This window comes from Stigmatopora nigra, chromosome 6, assembly GCF_051989575.1.
Source record: "Stigmatopora nigra isolate UIUO_SnigA chromosome 6, RoL_Snig_1.1, whole genome shotgun sequence".
Taxonomy (NCBI): domain Eukaryota; kingdom Metazoa; phylum Chordata; class Actinopteri; order Syngnathiformes; family Syngnathidae; genus Stigmatopora; species Stigmatopora nigra.
In genome coordinates this window covers 5470988-5491139 of record NC_135513.1, presented here as the reverse complement: position 1 = coordinate 5491139, position 20152 = coordinate 5470988, and the positions used below count along the sequence as shown (strand labels likewise).

At 40.2% G+C, this 20152-nt stretch overlaps 1 protein-coding gene across 4 annotated transcripts in view; it reads left to right on the top strand.

Moving 5' to 3' along the window:
- pcdh7a (protocadherin 7a) overlaps nt 1–20152 on the top strand; it is a 121676-nt gene that overhangs the window by 72585 nt on the left and 28939 nt on the right. The window contains exons 3-7 of one of the 4 annotated variants that reach the window (XM_077718604.1): nt 2456–2634; nt 3863–3944; nt 4073–4208; nt 11694–13392; nt 13996–15172. In XM_077718604.1, coding sequence (XP_077574730.1) covers nt 11969–13392; nt 13996–15172 — 2601 coding nt within the window. In that variant the 5' untranslated portion in view covers nt 2456–2634; nt 3863–3944; nt 4073–4208; nt 11694–11968. Of the gene's footprint in view, nt 1–2455; nt 2635–3862; nt 3945–4072; nt 4209–10919; nt 11384–11693; nt 13393–13995; nt 15173–20152 lie in introns of those variants that run through there. The other 3 variants (XM_077718603.1, XM_077718602.1, XM_077718601.1) reach the window with 3 other exon arrangements.

The window sequence follows — 20152 nt, the reverse complement described above, 5'->3', positions numbered from 1 at the left end:
AAAAACGAGGTATTTTCACTTGTGACCAGTAAGTTAACATGATTCCGATGTTATTGTTTATGTATCAAAGTGCCATTTCGACCATAATCTTTTCCCAACGCTAGATGAGATGCTAAAACACAGTGTCAGCATTTTAACCTGCAACTATGTCTGACTTCGAAACAAGTGCTAGGTGGGAACGTAATCTATAATTTATGTCCAGTTCTTGTGAGCATCTGTCAGGATGTTGGGCATGTAGGTGTGTGTGGCAAATGGGGGGGTTGTAGAGGTTGGGGGAGAACGTGTGTGAGAGTGCGTGTCACTTTCAAATCTGTGCATACTGGAGATTTTACAGAAAGGGCAATAATAACACTAACAGCTTTATAAGTTCCTCAAGTGTCTTCATCTTTTGGAGGAGATGGCAGAACCGTTTTCACCTGTACATATCTTCTGTATCTACAACTAGATGATAACTAAGGCTGGTTGAATGCTCTTGAGGGCTCCAACATTTGAATATGAGGGTTAATGATTGTCCATCTCCTTGTGTCCTGCGATTGTCTGGCCACCCATTCAGGGTGTACCCCGCCTGGTGCTCATACTTGGCTGGGATAGGCTGTTGCACCTCCTGTGACCTTTAAGAGGATAAGCGGTGCGTAAAATGAATGGATAAATGAATGGTTTACTCCTAAATATTTTTCTTCCTTTTTTTTAACTAGACTTTCTAATGGAGATATTCATGATCTTACAATAAAATAGATTTGGTGGGGCACCACCCCACTATCCCTTAGCATAATTTGTAAGCCACTGATTGCCTTTTGTGATTATGCTGATAATTTTGATGTTTTTAATTATGATGATGATGATGATAATGATTTGCAGGCTTTGGGTTTTAACCGCTTGAGGCCTATGCATGTCTGCATGCATATGCAAGTGTGTGCGCATATTGTATGTAGAAAAGACAGAGTCTAATAAATAGACATAAAATCCCTTGATGTAAATATAGAAGGCTATAAAAGCCATAACCACACAGCTTAACATGTCCAGAGGGCTCCAAAAGCACAGAGCTTGAAGAAGAGTTACACTGCATGGAAAACTATCTCAGGCGCTTATGTTCATATATGCAGAAATATTTGAATTATTCATTTTATGATATATTTATATCAATAAATTATTAAAAGCAGTAATGCAGTGATGCCAAAGCAATTAACAGCCAAACAATTTTATTGTCTTTTGTTGTTGTTTTTTATGTTGTTCTCGCTTCCTTGTAATACATGTGTTCTGTCACCTCTCCACCGTAAAACAGTGCCAAATATTTACGATAATATTGTACGGTGACCTACTATTGATCATCCAGACTACAGCCTTAGACACCCACATACTGTAGCTGTACACAATATGTACTCAATGACAAATAGGAAGTTGTAATGTTGCAGTGCTACCTATACGGGTGCAGAAACACACACGCATCCAACACACAAACTCTCTGCGGTGCAAAGCTATTCATCTGTCGGTAGGGGGTCAAGGTTTGAGTAATGCCAGGATCTCTTGGCCCAGTCACAACAACCTAAGTGTGGCTGTTTGAAGTGTAGGTGTGTGGGTGTGCATGTATGTGTGCATGCGTTTGAGAGTGCGGGTGGGCTTGTGTGAGTGCATATGTCAAGAGGACAGGGGCAAAGGGGCAGTTAAAGTGGAAAGGAGAAAGCACAAGGTCTAAGATGAGCCACAGCAGTTCAGCTTGCCCTGTGTGATTGCTTTGAGAAAAGTCCAATGAAGTGGAGGGTTCCAGAATTTTTCATATTAAAGAGGGTTACATTTGTCAACAAAAATGAGCACGAACACCTAAAGAATTACTGAATGGTATAAAGGAAAAAGCAGCTGCAAAGAGTGATGAGGATGAAATCTCATGTCACTATGTAGAAGCACGGGTATCAGCGTGTTTGTAGGGGAGTCCATCTACTTAAGAGCATTTGTGTGGAAGCCCTGGCAACAGCAGAGGGGCAGATGCTGTCAGCACTGCATGCCTACTGCTCTACAACCTTCTGCGGAAATGTTTCTGTGCCAGCCCGAGCGCTCATCCACAACCAATTATATGGCTGAGCCCACAGAGGAACTGAGCTAATGTACACACAGGTCATGTACGCATTTGAAAATATATTTTATCCATTCACATTATTTAGTACAAACTTTGGGACATCTATAATCACGCTTTATCATTGTTTCGGGGACTTTGTTTTTTTTCTCGCAACCTGACCAAACTATACCCGCATTAACTCAATATTCTCCACTAAGCACCATTTAAGCATAATTTATGAGAAAAAATGTAAACCATCTAAAATTAAATGCAATAGAATGACTAAGCTATGGTGGCTTTTTTAACATGTGAAACCTAGCTCAGCAAATGGCCCATGCCGATATTTTACTGTCCACACTTCTCTACTGTCCTATTTTTTTTCTTTTTTCTTTAATATTTTCTTAGTACTCCTATCAGTTGTCAGTTTCCAGACAGGCTGAACTCGATCCGAGCATGTCTTTTGGCCATATCACACAGTCCTGTCCAATATGAGATTGTCACTTGCCTGCTGCTGCAGCCTCGATCACTTTACGGGACTCCATCAAGAATTGAGAAGGGTTCTGTCACCGAAGAACACCTACCATGTAGGTATCAAAGTATCTACATTACCTGTCCATTGAATTAATGTTCCCACTGAATAATCTTCTTGATAAGAATGGAAAATGCTGTAGTAACATATTTAGAAAAAACTTTGATAACTCACTTTAACTAAAAAAAAAATACTTTTTTTATACTTGACAATCATGTATGAATTGATACAAAAATGCTGTATATTTCCAATGATAGCATCATAATACATCAATTTCAATGCCAGGTAGCCATTACACAAGGAAGAAAAAACATCTAATATTGATAGTCATTTTATTGAGACTACATTTGGTTTACAATACTTAACATTTCAATAATAATAATAAATAAATGCTTTAAAATAATCAAGGATACCAGCGATGAAAAAGATAGGTAAGTAGGGGTTATTGGATGAGTTTATAATAAATGGAATGGGATGGATGAGAGGATGGATGCTGATGAATTTGCAAACTTGCAAGAAGGGAATCATATAAGTGAAACTGAAGGAGAGGTGGAAGGCTGATAGGTAGACAGATCACAACCAAACTGAGAAGAGCCAACAGCTGTGAGTGCGCAATATGATCTTGTGGGGCACATACACAAAGTGTGCATGTGTGAGTGTGTGTGTGTGTGTGTGTGTATCTGCGTGCACACAAAAAATGCACAGGGGCACAAACACATGCTCACACGATCCAAAAGAGCCACATTACACATGAAATATTAATGGGGCAAAGCAATCAGCAAAAATGGAGCTCGTGGAGATAGAGAGAAGCGCTGTGGGTCTAGAATGGTGGGAATGTTTGTAAGAAAAGAATGAAACCAATATGGCCTCTTTCCGTTCCTGGGATAACATGTACACAATTCAGTAAATTGATATATATGAATGTATTTTTAATAATAACCACCATAACCGACCTTCACTAAGAGCATTATTTTCAATTGATTGTTTAAGACATCAAGTTGACTCAGCATGCAATGCTTTTATAAACCTGGGGTGACATGAAGACTATTCAGTAACTTGATATATGTATTTGGAATAATAACCACCCTCACTGACATTCCCTGACAGCATAATATACGATGGGTTATTTCAAGCATTAGATTGGCTCAGCATGCAATGCTTTTATAAACTGAGAAAATAAGGCAAAGTTTAATAGTCCATCCGTCCTTTGCCCTCAGGGGTTGAAAAAACATAATAGTTGATTTGAATAATGGATTTCACACTGGGTTTTTTTTTAACGCCAGATGGCCTTCCTGACTCAACCCACACATGGAAACCGAACCCTTGCCTCCAGCAGGGCACTCAAACCACTGCCCTACCACCCAGGTACAAACAAACAGTAGTTCGCAGTAGCAGTTAATTAATCAAATCGGAGCATATCCTTAAAACAAATACAATTGCAATTTATGTACTGCATTGTAAATTTATGTTTCACTTCTTTGGTTCATTACTAGATGGAGCTGGACATCTAAACCTTTCTCTCTCTGGATTTGGAAGATTGCAACAGTGAAGTACCTATGTTGGTGTTGGTAAAAGTGAGGAAGAGTGCATCAGTGTGTTAATTCATGATGATGAAGCACTAACAGCCAGGTGTGTTTGTTCACTTACTCTCCTTACTGGCCCTTAAAAGCTTTGAGTAATAATGCCATCAATCAGCAACCCGCCACCAACACGTGTTCACATGACAGAAAGGTCAAAAACATGGTGAGATTGCGAAGAATACAATTGGTATCGGTTCACGGCAGGAGTTTAATCAGAAGCAGAAAATATGGCCGTCTGTGCATGTGCACACACACACACACAAACAGGGAGGACATGAGCAAGAGTTGAGAACATGCATTAGTGCACAGCAGTAGATCGCCTCTAATGAAGAGAGGAAACATTGTGAAACAGAGTGTCTAGGCAGGTGTGAGGAGAAAAGTAGCAAATAATGAGATCAGCGCTGCCAAGATTACAACACTTTCATTGCAGTTCTTAATCTGCTCATCCACCTTTTTTTCCAAATCAAAGGAGATCATCCTTTAATTTCCTGAACTGTACCACCAAGGTTTTGTGTCTATGTTCCGGTCAATGTACAACAACCAATGTCGAATTGTACAGTGTTGGTCCTTTATTATGGGCTTAACAGAAAAAAAAATCTAAGAACGTGTAAGTGTAGTTTTAGGTAGAGCAATACGATATGATCCATAATGCATATCAATGTAAAACGGACTCCTTCATGATAATCATGTATTTCGTACTATAAACCGAAGTAGAAAATTATAATGGACGTATTTCTTAATGGCTTGCTTCATTGTAGCGCTAAATATTGGTTAAAAATTAACAAATGAATAAACAAATACATTAGTAGTGAATAGTCTATCCTTCAATCCATTCTCCCATTTAATTCTTTGTTTTCCAAATAAATCCCTATAAAGTAATCATATTCTTTCAACAGCTGTGTAAGTAGAATGATGGAATATTTGGCTTCATTTTCTATTCCGGAGAAAACATGACTGTTGTACTGACAGGGAAAACCAGATCTCGGCAAACAAAGATGTGAGAAAGTAAAAATCAACTCTGGCCTCACCTTTTGTTTGGAAAAATCTAACTTTCTGACAACCTTGGTCCTCGTTCACATTTTCTGCGTGTATTTGCCTGTGCCAGCATGATTCTTATTCTGATGATGAAGGAAAATGGAGGAGGAAAGGCTTCCCGATCTTCATTAGGAATGACTAAGCTGCTTTTTCAGGCTATCAGCATTTTTGAAACCCTTTGCGCTGTGTCAGGGGCATGATGGGACAGCTGGTCAACACAATAATAGAGAAATCTGATTAGGAACATAAGTGCCAAGTTTTGACACACAAAGAGGTCACAATTACTACACACACGCTGTCTCTTTTGTTTTGTTGTAGAATACTCATTGTATGTTCACCAATAAGAACCTTCTTAGTCAATGCAAACCTTTCAATCCGACCATTGGTATCAATAAACTGTCAACTTGATAGATAGGAAATAAAAACTAATTAATCTTCCAAGAGAGCAAATCAGGTGTTCAGCAGCAAACACAACAAAAAATAGTCAACAAACACTGCTTAATAACCATGAGGTGATGTCTCAAAAAAAAAAAAAAAAAAACAGATGCCTTGCTTTTTAGGATAAATTGTACTAAGAAAATAAGAATAAGTATGCTTATGTAAGAGATGAGGAAGCATATGATTGACTGATATGGAAAAGTATGATGTGCTGTCAAAATGAAAAGAAGAAAAACATACAATAACAGCACAACTGTGAAAAATTTAATATTAGGTCCATTTTGCAGTTGTTTTTGCTATTGTTAGATTATGTGTATGTTAGCGTATTTCTGCTTGTCCCCAGTCATTTGCCTCATAGTTTTATTTTGACTTTTTATTTATTTGGCCAATTCTCTCTGCCTCTGAGTCTTCTGACCCCGGGGCAAAAAATGTCATTAATTTTGCAGTAGACTCAGTTTCTTACTTTATGCTGGCAGATAGCTTTACACATTTTTTTCCATTCTGTGTAACACTGTGATTTTAACTACACAATGCGTTTCACTCTTTCATTATCATTATGTCACTTGTTTGCAGGTTTATCAATTACACAGTTGTATTGATTTGAAATGAGAGAGAGAAGAGAGAGGGAGAGAAAATGAGAGAAAATGAGAGAGAAGAGAGGGAAGAGAGAGGAGAGAGGGGGGGTGGGGGGTTGAAAAGAAAAGAATATTGAAAGATCATTCTGGAGAATAAATTAGAGTGGTGCAAATTATTTCTCATTTATCAACGAGACAAGATGAAGACTTCCTAAGGTAATTTTATGAAATGATTCCGTTCATTTGATATTAGTATGCCTTTTACTCTTACAATTCCCTTTCACGCAAGCAAAATTAAAATGCCTGTTTCGATCAGATAATAACTAAGTCAGTTAATGACTAATCTAGCAAAGAATTGGTTAAAGCACTATTTAACAGGACAAAGGCTATTTTTGTTCTCTTCTTTTTTGCTGCCAGTACAATTTAAACCCTCAGCTTACAAAGTACTGTTTGTCATTACAGACATGTAATAAAGCAAGTGCCATTTGTGTTCATGCTTTTCAAAGAGGATTAGTGTTTGGCCACACTTACATTACATCAGTAGGATACCTTAAGAGCCTAAAGGTGTAAATAAAGAGAGGGATAAAAACGTGAGCAGATGTGCTAGAGTAAGCCAGAGGCTGTACATATCCCACCTGACATGAGGATTGCGTTGGGGGATAAGCAAAGGATTTGGGATCATTCCACTATGTTTTGTTGCAAGATTGGTCGTCGCTGCACGGCTTTGGTTGTAGACCAGTATGGATTTCTGTTGCATGCAACTGTGCGAAAAATATATATATATATCGAGCAACATTACACCCTTGAAAGGTACAGCGTGTAACCTTAATGGTAGAAACATATTGACAAAAAAACTGTCAATTTGCACAACAGCCACTGGATTTGTGAAGAAGGAAAGGCCCCCACCACATGACAATATTTTTCTCTTTTTTATATAAATACATGTTTTATTGATTACAGAAGTGATTCACTTATGAACACATGTATCGTAAATTAAAATTAAACAATATGTTTTACATGTTAACTATTGTAGTTGCATGTTTTAACTATATGTAGTTTTTAAAAACATAACGGTAAAACCATCCACCACTGAGTGGAAAACGATCCCAGGCTTGCCCGCACCGAAGTCAGGCGAGTGAACCACTGCAACATCAGGTGGCACCTTCTACACACTAATGTTGCTGCCATTTTGAAATGTGCTGCCAACCTACTGGAGCAAACCAGGGTTCAGTGGCATGCCCAAAAGAACTTTGACAGCAGGCTGTCATAGCTTGGAATTAAATCGCTGACCCTTCGGCCCTAGGACAACTCAACTAACCACTTGTGCCATGGCCGACCTTAAACTGTTCCCCTATCAGTCAATGCCACATCTTTTTTTTTTAATCTAAAAAGCAGTCCACTTTTGAAAGCTGGTGGCAAACCGTTGTAGAGGGCTATGGACAGGCCACTTGGGGGGTTTCAAAGTGTGTGTAAAGGCTGTGGCATTGTCAAACTGCACTTCCCTCATCTGCATGGCTATGCACAACCTTCATCTGCATAGTTGGAGATATATATATCTATTTCTTATGACGTAATTTGGATGAAAATTGTCATTGTGTCCACGAAAACCAGGATGTCTTCTGTTGATTCGGTTGAAGCTTCACCATGTAAACGGGCCCTGATCCCACGTTGCCCCATCAAAGTCAAAGGAATGTAGTGCTAGACTGTCAGAGACGCAAAAATACACCTAAGCTATGAGCAATGCCTTAAAACTTTTGCCTGTAGGTCAGATGTATTATAGACACAAACAAAGTGCAAGACATCAAGTAAATCCAGTACTTAATTTGAATATCAGCTGCTGTTGCTAAATGCTATTAAATACGTCGCTGTCTTCATTTCCTCTACACTTATCCTCAGTGGCCATGTGCTGAAGCTCCAATCCTCTTTTGTTGCAGCACAAACACTAGATTAGGTCTTTAGCAGGGAAGGAAGTCAATGAGGGTTAAGTCCCCCCCACCCTCATACACAGACAAACACAAATGCACTTTACATTCAATATGCAAATTGAAAAAGCAGTTCTTTTGCTGATAAAAGATGATTCAAATCTTAATGATTTGGGGAAAACAAAAACAAACGGTTCACGTCAATGGGCAAATTTGGCTTACATTGTCCCCACTGAAATAAAAATGATCTGAGATCAACCTGTACAGCTAAGAGAACCAGCAAATGTGTCCCTACTTCATTCGATTTGTGCATAGCTTCCCATTAATGCCATTACCATCAATACACACTTGGTTTCTGCCCGGCACGCATGTTGAGTGTGTATGTGATTGTGCAGTGTGCGACCTCTGCAGTTTGTCTGGTTGTGTTTACCCTCTGCCAGGCTTAAACAGCTTACTTATAGTGGTCACACAAAACTCTATCTTAGTAAATAACAGTGTGTCACTGACACTAGATACTCTGATAGATTTCTGTAAGTGATTTCACCTAAAAAGGGCCTGGCTGACCTGATGGGAAAAATTAGAAATGCAGAGAGGGGTTTAACAGAGTGGCAGCGTGAAAGCTCCGGCAGCGTTCAATATAACAGCAGCAGCAGCAGCAGCCCGACTGGGACTGCATTGCGCTCCTCACTGAGCAGCCCGTTCCAATTAAAGACAGAATCACGATCACATTCTAGGAGATCAAACAGGAAGTCGGATATTGTATACATCCACATTAGTTAGGATATGTTTACATGCAGTCCATAGATTTAAAAACAAAGTTACGTTCTACACCAGGGGTGGCCAACTCCAGTCCTCGAGAGCCACTTCCATGTCTTCCTCCACCAACACACCAGAATCAAATAGTTGGGATTGGTTTGAAGCTTTTGCAAGGAAGAGTGGGCAATTATTGCCATGTTAATGGATTCCTATTGTAAGACTAGCTGCTGTAATCTAAGCAAAAGGGACATCAATAAAATATTTATTTATTGTTCCTCGAAATGTAAATGTCTCAATTAAAAATGGAGCAGTATTGCTATTGGGTCGGTCCAAATTTCCATTTTATTGTATTTTAAGACGTATGAGTGTGCTTTTACTCCAAAATGTGATTGGTAGGGTGCTTTAACAATGCACCATAGTCTTATTGCATTTTCTCGACAAACACAAAATGCTAATGATAGATTTGGGGTCCCCTTTGTTGAGCAATGGCCATTTCATCTATGTACAATTCTAGTACTATTTCCATTTTAAGACAGAGTCAGCGGCATTCAGTGCACATAATCTGTGTTAAATGACTGTAACTAACATTAATATTTACATAGCGCCAGTCAGTCTTCCCCGAAGGGCTCTATTTTGGGGATCTTTGACTGGAAAGAATGAGTTTCTCCATAACTAGGATTTGTCACAGACCCTGAGCCATGAGAGAGCAAGGTTAGGGGTGGAAGTACTGAAATGAATTTTCTTCCAAAACTGCCCATAAATGCCGTAAAAGGTCGTACCGAGCAGCACAGGGGGTTAGCGCCAGTCACTTTGCCATGAAGGTGCCTTTTTTGCTCAAAAAATTATTTCCGCATGAGATTTAGAATTGGTTGGGGACACACCAACAAGCCAAGCCCTAAATGAACCGTAAAAGAGCAAGGTAGGGATGGATGTTCCTTATTTCTTCCCTAAAATTATTCCTAATGGGTATGCCAAGCAAGCTCATAGGTTTGCATCCATCCTCGCACTTGAAAGTGTACTGTTTTTCCAGATTTTGCACCACCGCTCAGGGACATCATTAGGTCTTAAGGAAAAAGGGCATATACCCCAAGTGATCTATTGGATATCAGGCAACAAAACTTTGAGAAAAGAAATCAAAGTCCCAGGAATTCTTCATTATCATTTACAGTGGTACCCTGGATTTTTCCAAACAGTTGGGCCTGAATAACCTTGAAGGGAAAACAAATCAGATCATGAATCAGAATGGTATCCATATCAACATAATTTTGGATTATGGTGTCGGGATCTGATTGCAATTGAAAAACAATAATAATAATAAAAATAGGTTTATTTTCTTTCCTTTTTTATTTCATTCTGATTTTATATGATTTTATTTTTTTACAAAGATGGTATGTACCACTATAACAGAAACGGCTGCATTGTGTTGAAACACACTGTCTAAGATAACTACCATTTGCCACTGCAGGCTTAAGCCCAGTATAAATTACTGCAGCATGCCACTGTTATGATTTCCCACTAGGAAGTGTGCCAACGAACGCCTCTTTGACACAAAGAATGAATGAAGCCTTTCCCCATTGTTGTATGCCCCCTCTCCTCCCATTGCAACCCCAGCCCCCCACCAAAATAGCTGTACCAGCACAAATATGACAGAGGTCTACAACGGGCTGACAAAGCTGCATCACTCTCCTATTCTTTCATGAATATCAAAATAAAGATGTTTGGCCAGCATGCATGGATGAAGAGAAGTGTAATGACTGCAGCCGGGACAGCAAACCATTTAATCTCACTATATGGCAGCATGCATGCAGGGGGGGAAAGGGGGAGAGGGATGGAGATACAGAAAGGGGTTAAGTTCTGTCCTCTGCAACCTACAAAGACCCACAAAATGAGTGAATGAGTTTGAAAATGTTGCAGTAGAGAAGTGGGCAGAAAGAGGGAGAGAGGGAGAGAGAGAGAGGCAGAGAGAAAGAGAGGCAGAGAGAGAGTGAGAGAGATATCGAGAGAGAAAGGGGGAGAGAGATATCGAGAGAGGGGGAGAGAGAGAGAAATGGAGAGCGAGGGAGAGAGGGAGAGATCGAGAGACAGCAACTGCAGCATCGCTGGTTACAGACAGCAGCGTTCCCCAACCGTGCAGGTGATAGGGGAAAACTAAAGGAGGAGGAGGTTGAGGAACAGGAGGTGCAACTTGGGTGAGAGAGAGAATGCGGGACTCCTGGAAAAAGACGCATCTTCACTCGGTCCATTACCGACATGGAGAGCAATGCTTAAACTGGCGAGAATTGGCTCGTAATTGATGCCCGTGCCGGGATCACCCGTTTCAGCTCGACAAGGAAGGCATTAAATTAACAAGCCGTTGCTTTGTTACTTTTTAACCATTAGGAATTAGTAAAGTGGTAACTAGAGTGTCCCTTTCCAAGTTGCGCGTCGGAATCCGATGGCTTGGCACGTTGCTCCGCCACTGCGGGGAAAGAAAGCAAAGGCATCTGTCGGCTCTTAAGGTAAGACAAAAAAGTCAACAAGAAATACTTATAAACGACCTCGTGATTCCGATTTTTCTTGTCGTTATTGGTCTGTCTTAGCACTGTCCGTGGGCAACGTAGAAAGCGCAGCTCGCTTCCTCTTTTGTGTGGATGGAGGTGCTGCATTGCAGTTTAGGTGAAGTGAGACACGCGAGTGAGAAAAAAAAACTGCTGTCCCATATGTGACTGGAATAATCAAAAGTGACGAGTATTAACTGCTATCACATTTAAAGTTGTCCTGCCAGTTGATCAAAGGTTTCTTTGTCTGTTGTTTTTCTTCTTTCCTCAGAACGTTGGCTTTCAATATCAATATATATATATCACGTGATTTGAAGATCCCAGCAGAACCAAGACTGAGTTGTATTATAAGTTGTTAAGACAGGAGGTGAAAGAAGGAATTTATACCATATCAGCAATTGGTGGCAAAGACTGCTAGTCAGAAGGAAGAAAGAATACATCAAACAACCACGCGTGTGGGCTACTTGCAAAAATATAAACAGCAGCCCAGCCAGTGATTCAAGGGGAAAACATTGTGGAGAGAGGCAAACGGAACAGGACGGAGCCATGCATAGACTTGGTGCAGTGCACTCCTCGGCGCAGGCTCTCAGCCTCGTGGTCTTCTTGCTGCTGCAGCTGCTGACTCAGCTGCCAGGTGCACACTCAGCTCTCCGGTACCGGGTAGCTGAGGAAGGTCCCCCTGACGTCAAAATAGGCAATGTGGCTGCAGATCTGGGCCTCACAGCTGGTACGGGCAGCGGGGACGTCACCTTCGCTCTGGAGAGTGGCTCTGAGTTTTTCAAAATCGACAATGTGACCGGCGAGCTAACGACAGGGCCGAGGCGTATCGACAGGGAGAAGATGTCCCAATGCCAGATGATTTTTGATGAAAATGAGTGTTTCTTGGACTTTGAGGTGTCAGTGATTGGCCCCCTTCAAAGCTGGGTGGACTTGTTTGAAGGTCGTGTTGTCATCACAGACATCAATGACAACACTCCTTCATTCCCCTCACCAGTGCTCCAGCTCTCAGTGGAGGAAAATCGTCCTATAGGCACACTTTACCTGCTTCCCACTGCTACGGACAGAGATTTTGGACGAAACGGTATAGACAGGTACGAGCTGATCCAAGAGGGTGCCACCGGGTCCAGTTCGGCAAGACGCACCACAGGAGGAAATCCCATCGGTAGGGTAGATGGCCTTGGAGACAGGAGGGGTAGGAGTGGAGATATTGTGGGAGGAGCCAGGAGTACCGTGTTTGAACTCCAGGTGGCAGATATACCAGATGGTGAAAAACAACCACAACTCATAGTCAAAGGTACGTTGGACCGTGAGCAAAAAGACTCTTATGAACTGATTCTGCGGGTTCGAGATGGAGGAAATCCTCCACGATCATCTCAAGCTCTACTGCGAGTGTCCATAACAGATGTGAATGACAATAGTCCACTCTTCGAAAGGCCAACATATGAGGCGGAAATGGCAGAAAATGCACCCCCAGGAACACCAGTATTGCAAGTTAGAGCTTCAGACCGTGATATTGGTGTGAACGGGCAGGTGGAGTATGTCTTTGGAGCGGCTACAGAATCGGTCAGGCGGCTGCTACGACTAGACGAGGCAACTGGATGGCTGAGTGTACTTCACAGGATCGATCGAGAAGAGGTGGCCCAGCTGAGGTTTACAGTCACAGCTCGAGACCGGGGTCAGCCACCACGCACTGATCGAACCACAGTCATCTTGGCAGTACGTGATGAAAACGACAACGTCCCAGTTGTAGAGATTCGAAAGATCGGGCGAATCCCGGTACGAGATGGAACCGCATTGGTACCTGAGAACGTTCTGGTAGACACCCCAGTCGCTCTGGTTCAGGTCTCGGACCGAGACCAAGGAGAGAACGGAGCTGTGACATGTACAGTTGTAGGAGACGTCCCTTTCACGCTAAAACCAGCGGGTGAAACAGCTCTCCCACCATTACCTGCAGATGAAGCCTTTGACAGGTGAGTCAAAAAAAGGTGAAATGTAGATTCACAGGAATCTTAGGTTGGTCATTATAATGGACTAAAATAATTTTACGATACAAATAAGTCAAGGAAAGAGTCATCACATTTTGTTGCCAAAAGTGTTTTAACAAATTGTACATTCCAAGTGTTATTTATCCCATTTTTATCCAAGTTCAAGTGAGCCATTCGTTTACTTAAAATCAGAGTAGATAAAATGCCACGCTATCTGTAAAACTAGATCATAAATATTCAATAAAGTCAAGGGTTTTCTGACTCATTTAGTAGTATTACTGAAACAGTGCTTACTCCAAATGTCAGTGCTTTCAAGCCAGTTGTAAAACAATTTCTTTAAGTGAATGTCAGGAAAACACAAAGTAGAGTAAGCATTAGAAAATCAAGTACTTGCTAATATTTGCTTTATAGTATTAGAGTTATTTAAGGTCTTCACAAGAAAACAATGTCAGGCAAAGTTAGTAACGGATAATGCAAACACTCAGTTGACTGTATAATGGCATGTATATTCTTTTAAATACCTCTTGAAAGGGCCCTGGATAGATATACTGTAGACTACATGATTCTTTATTTTATTTTTTCTCACAGGAACAAGAAAAAATTCTTCCTGCATACCTCAGCTTTGCTGGACTACGAGGTCACCAAAGAGTACAGCGTCACCATTGTGGCAGTAGATTCTGGAAGCCCTAGTCTTTCCAGTAACAGTTCACTGATGGTGCGAGTTGTTGATTACAATGACCATCCCCCTATCTTTGCCCAAAGTGTCGTAGAGGTCCACTTTGCAGAAAACAACTCCCCCAACGAGAGGGTCGTCACCGTGGTGGCTGCTGACGCAGACAGTGGCAAGAATGCAGAGATTGCATATTCACTGGATTCTGCTGCAAACGGGCCATTTTACATAGATCCCGATAACGGGGACATCCGTGCTACTGTTGTTTTGGACCGAGAGCAGCGAGAGAGGTATGAACTCAAAGTTATTGCGAAGGACAAGGGCACCCCTTCTCTACAAGGTTCAGCTACTGTTGTCATTCAGGTGACTGACCGCAACGACAATGCACCAAAGTTTGTTCAGGAGGTTTTTACCTTCTATGTGAAAGAAAATCTGCTCGCCAACAGCCCAGTTGGCATGGTCACTGTGACTGATGACGATGAAGGTGAGAATGCAGAACTCACCCTTTTTGTTGAAATGGATGGACAAGATGAGAAGGACTCAGGGGATAAAACTGTGAGAGATAATGAAGAGCAGGAGCAAGAGCAGGTATTCTCCATTGAGAATAACACAGGCACCATTTTCTCCACTTTGTCATTTGACCGTGAAAAGCTTTCCACCTACACTTTTCGAGTACGTGCGGTCGACGGGGGAGAGCCTCGGAAAACCGCCACGGCCACCGTGTCACTCTTTGTGACCGATGAGAATGACAACGCCCCCTCCATCACATCCCCAGCCAATGAGTCCTATACATTGCTCCCACCTGCTAGTAGTGCCCGCACAATAGTAAGAACCGTGACAGCCATCGATTCTGACATGGGTCCAAATTCAGACCTTCACTATGCCTTAGTTGGGGGGAATCCTTTCAGATTGTTTGAGATCGGTCATTCCAATGGTGTTATCACACTGGCAGAGCCACTGGAGCGTCGTCATAAAGGTCTGCATCGCCTGGTGGTCAGGGTCAATGACAGCGGGACCCCTTCGTTGTGTGCTACTGCCCTGGTCCATGTTTTCATCAATGAAAGTTTGGTGAATGCCTCCCTGGTAGACGCACAGGTAAGATTTTTATGTAATATTGCACCCACACCTGCTCACAAGGCTTGTTCTAGTATGCAGAATTTGAATGAATAGAATCTTAGTTAGAAGAAGCAATGATCTATACTGTTTTGGTTTGTGCAGATTGTTCTACTGCGATGGTAATGATAGCCAGACATGATTCTGTCCTCTGACCCATTCCAATAATGGCCACACTGATAAGGCATTACAAAAGGGAGAGTGCTAATTAAAACTGATTGTAGCGGTTTAAACTAAAGTGGTGAAGCTATTATTTTCCTGATAGAATTAAATAAATGGATTCTCCACTCTGGGTTTGCAATTTTTTTACCATTTTTAGGACTTTAAGTGTATCTATATTTGTCCCAGATAAAGAATCCCATTTATCTTTTGAAGACTATTGGCAGAGCTGACTTCTTTGTTGTTTGAATCCTGCAGGAGGGTTTTCTTTGTCCAGTATGACTTCTCTTGGTGCCGGGGTGTTTAAAATAACAGTTATTACTGAAGTGGTTCTTCTTTTGCGGTGCATTGAAGGCAGAGCTGAGGGAAATAGGTGTCTGTTTGTGTGTTTGCGAGTGTGTGTGTGTGTGTGTCTGAGTGGTATGAGTGAGTGAGGGGTAGAGAGGACGGCAGTCCCAAAGCATTAACAGAGAGAGCGACTGACTGGCCCAGTTTGGGCCTCCCAGAGTCAGCTGAAGTATGTTAGTGTGAATGGAATCTGCACTTATGCAGGGTCGCTTTGCCATAGCAGGCTTGAATATTGATGAGATTTAGGCATTTCTGTTGTATCATGCTGCACATGCCGTGCATTAGTATTCAGACATAAAACAAAGTACCTGAGAACAAGGCTCAACTCTAAATAAGTCATTTTACGAGCGGAATGAGCAGTACATGAAGAAAATAAAACATCTGCACCCATTAAATAATGCGGTCTTTTGGAACTAAAAAGTTTTGTACAAAGAGGAGTAGGCTTGTAGAGTAAATTGACTAAACATAACAGAATTGCCTTTACAACAGGAACAACCACAGAATTCCAAACAAAGATTGTGTACTAGTTCCCTCCCTGTTTTTCTTCCCTATGGTCATTATATTAACAAAATCCCCACCCCGTTATGCATGAAAAAATGCTCAGTTAATCTACAAATGCTGAAAAGTAATGACCACAAAAATTCCCTCTGGTGTGCATCAAGTAAATTGAACTGACTACTAATTAATTCGGCTCAGAGATTATGTGGTGATGTTGTTTATTGCAAAAAGAGTGTTGTTTTATCCCACAAGGTGGTGTAGTTTGAAGAGGTTTTTCTCCAAAGCAAAGGTCTTCCAATGTACATACGTCATGTACATACATACATGTGAATAGTGAGGAACTAAAATGGCAAAAAAACATTTGAAAGGAAAAGGACACTCCCTGTTAGCAATAGGCATTTGTATGAATGTTCCCAATTGAATATTTTGGAGAAATTTCATGTGATTGATTAGATGTTCTGAATTAGGACAATACCACCTAAAAAAGATGCATGGTGGGCCTATTGAACACTCAAAATTGCCCCTAGTTAAGAGCGTGAGCATGAATGGTTGTCCTTCTCCTCGTGCCTTCCAATTGGCTGGCCACCAATTCAGGGTGGCCCCCGTTTGGTACCCAAAGTCAGCTGGGATAGGCTCCAGGACCCCCTGTGACCCTTGTGATGATGAGCGGCTCTGAAATTGAATGGATTAATAATTAATCAATCGTCATTTTCTCATTCACATTGTATGTGCATCCATGTGCCCATTTTCAGCAGATGGATAAACAGACCACAGATTCTAGCTTAATATCCCCTAAAGCAGATCTCTGGATCTCTGCTTAAATGGTTCTTCGTCTGTCAATGTATGAATTAACAAATGACCTGAAGGTGGATTGCATAGGATTTCTCATTGATTTTTTTATATGCTGGGATTTTTATTTTTTAACTCACCTCTGTAGACAATTTTGCATCCATAAAAAATATTGTAAGCCAACAATTTAGTGAAGATGTAAGGCATAGCACTGGGTGTTCAGTAGTCATCCTTAAAATGATAAAATTCTTACTTATGAGTAGATTTATGAGGCCAAATTGGAAAACAAAAGACCTTTAATGGCTATTACAACAGAACATTTGTTAAGTGTTGTGACAATAGTGCTGACAAGTGGCATCAAAAACAATGGGCCTAAGTGACTTGGACCATTGAGTCCAACAAAAGGCTAAACTGTGTCCAAGCTTGTATGAATGGTGTCTTTTATTACCATAGACATAGTTTAGTATGGTTGTAGGGAGGGACTTTTTTGAAGTAATGGAGTAAAATTCAGTCAAGAGCTAAAACCTCTACCTCATACTGAAGCCATACTGAGTGGCAAATAAGATGCCCGATGTAATTAGTCAGGAAATATGCCCCAGCATCATGTCAGGAAATTGGTCTTTTTTTTTTAACCGGCACAGTTGGTGTTGGTTAATTAGCAACAATGGTGATGTTGAGCTGGTTATGTTAGATATTTTTACTGTTATACAACCTAAGTAAGCTATAGTATTTTTTACAGATATTTATGTAGAGAATAAGCATATCCTTTATTCTGAATGAATGGATGATATGGCGAGTGTCACATTTAGTCTCTTATTTTTATTCAATAAAAAGTAAATGAAAGAATTTACATTTTATTTCATAAAAAAATATTATTCTTGTCATTTTAAGATTTAATAAGTATTTTTACGCCACTGTGTGTGGTTAAAAAAACGTATTTTTGGTTCGCAACTCTGTATAAACACGTTGATGTAAGGGTTCTTTATCCTTCATCATTAAAAGAAGTAGTACTTGACACTTGCCTTGTCAAAGGTTCGACACTTCACACAATCCCCACCTGGATAATTAAGTGATGAATTAATTATAATGGCTCACACCTCCGAACTGCAAGCTCTGTTGCGAATGCACGCAGCTACAAATGAGATCTGTATTTGAATTTTGATCAGTATTATGGTCATAGTAGCTGGATCGGTGATCTGAATGTTTATTTTTTATTTTTTGTACTGCAAAATCATGACCCCCCGCTTACCTTAATCCTCGCTTTTTCTTCAATTCATTCATGAAAAGTTTTATTAGAATGCCACCATAATTTTGCTGGGATTACTTGAGTATATAATTTCCAGCCTTGACAAGAGAGAAAAAATTGTCACATGAGCTTTGAGAGTCATGTCAGGGCAACGTAATGAGGTGTCTAACAAACAGTCAGATTACACTGTGGAGCAATGTAAGTGCTGACATACATATAAGCCCTCGTTTCTGTTTCAGTTGCCCGTGAAAAAAAACAGTTTTAGGATAGCTTTTTAAAGGATATATTGACTAAAAGGCCATTGTCATGCACTGAGAAAAAGTCCATCAAGAAGCAACACTTTTATTACAAAATGTAGGTTATGTATTCTCATTGATCTCTGTGGAAATGATACTGTAACTGGAAAGTAATACTCATCATTAAATCATGTTTTAAGTGTTAAACATAATGAGTCAAACAGACTCCCATAAACAGCCGGAATGTATTGGAGCCTTACACATCACTATCCTTATAAATCTCCATGGAAAAATAAGGATAACAAATCCATCATAAATCCACTCCCACACTTTCCTTCACAATACCAGCTTTGTCTGTTAAAGAGACAGCTCATGTAATGGGGATGCAGTCATTTTCTTCCATTTATGTGTTTTGTGTCCTTTTTTATGGATTGATACTTATGTTTTCACCGCAAAACCTTGGACTTTACACGTTCAAATGTCCATCAACATCTAGTTTAAGTGACATTACGATTAAATTATATAGTCTGAGTATATCTCGGCCAACTGAGCACATACGACACAGTGATGGGTTTAATTTAGATGAAGATGCTCTTTGGTAATAAAAGATTTTTAAAAATAATATTAATAATCTCTTGGGAGCCCTGTGGCTTAAGTGGTTATATCTGGTGGCACACAAGTGTAATGTTCTGTGTGGAATTCTGTTTTGGCGACAAATTTAAGTGGCAATCACAATGTCTTGTCCACACCATAGCAATGCATTATTTTTAACCTCTTAGCTATAGTGTATTATGAGTGTCTGTTACATAGTGGAATGTGTTGAATATTATGTCAAACAACTCAGTTTAAATGTTTTTGCTGTAGTCCTGTAGTTTCTCTAATAATGAATACTTCTTAAAGCAGATCAACCTCTTATTAGTTTTGCTTTTAGAGTTTTTCCCGTTTAAAATGATGGCAATTGAAATCTGTTCCATAGTAAATCTCTGCCTGAATTTAAAAAAAAAAAATCCAATGCAATGTATTAAGTAGCATTCCACCACTCTTCTGAGGCCTTTTGTCAATGCGCTTTTGTACAACGAAATTGAAATGCTCTTTACGGACTAGATAAAATAGTGCAGGAAGTAGGCTTGGGTATTGAGATTTAAACTGAATACAAATATGTAAAAAATATATGTATTACACAAAGTGGAGTTAATAAAATGTATTTTTAGCAGTTCTGCTCGGTTCAGGCAATAAGGAAAATAGGTTAAATTGGGACTTTGTGTTATGAGGAAGGTATCATGTTTCGACAAGAAACAGTACCCCAGGCTCCTTTTTTGTTTCTTAATCACCTGTATCTTTGCCTAGAAGGGAGAAGTTCAAACAGGTGAGAACCTAGGTGAGAAATTCTCACCTGTTCGAAATAGATGTTGTCAGATTGACAGTCACAGGCATTTAACTTTCCTTCTTTAAAACTTAGAGAAATACTAATCTCACTACATTTTCATATACAGTAACAGCATTCTTCCTTTTTTTTCTTAATCTATGACATTTTTAACTTCTCTCTATAGTCAAAGCAGGCACAATAGAAGGTGCAGCACAATGCTTTGTATTTTCCAGCTCCTGTATTTTAGAAAGTAAAATATCAGATATTACTTTGGGGGGGGTGACTGATTGATATAATTTCCTGTAATTTAACAGATAAAG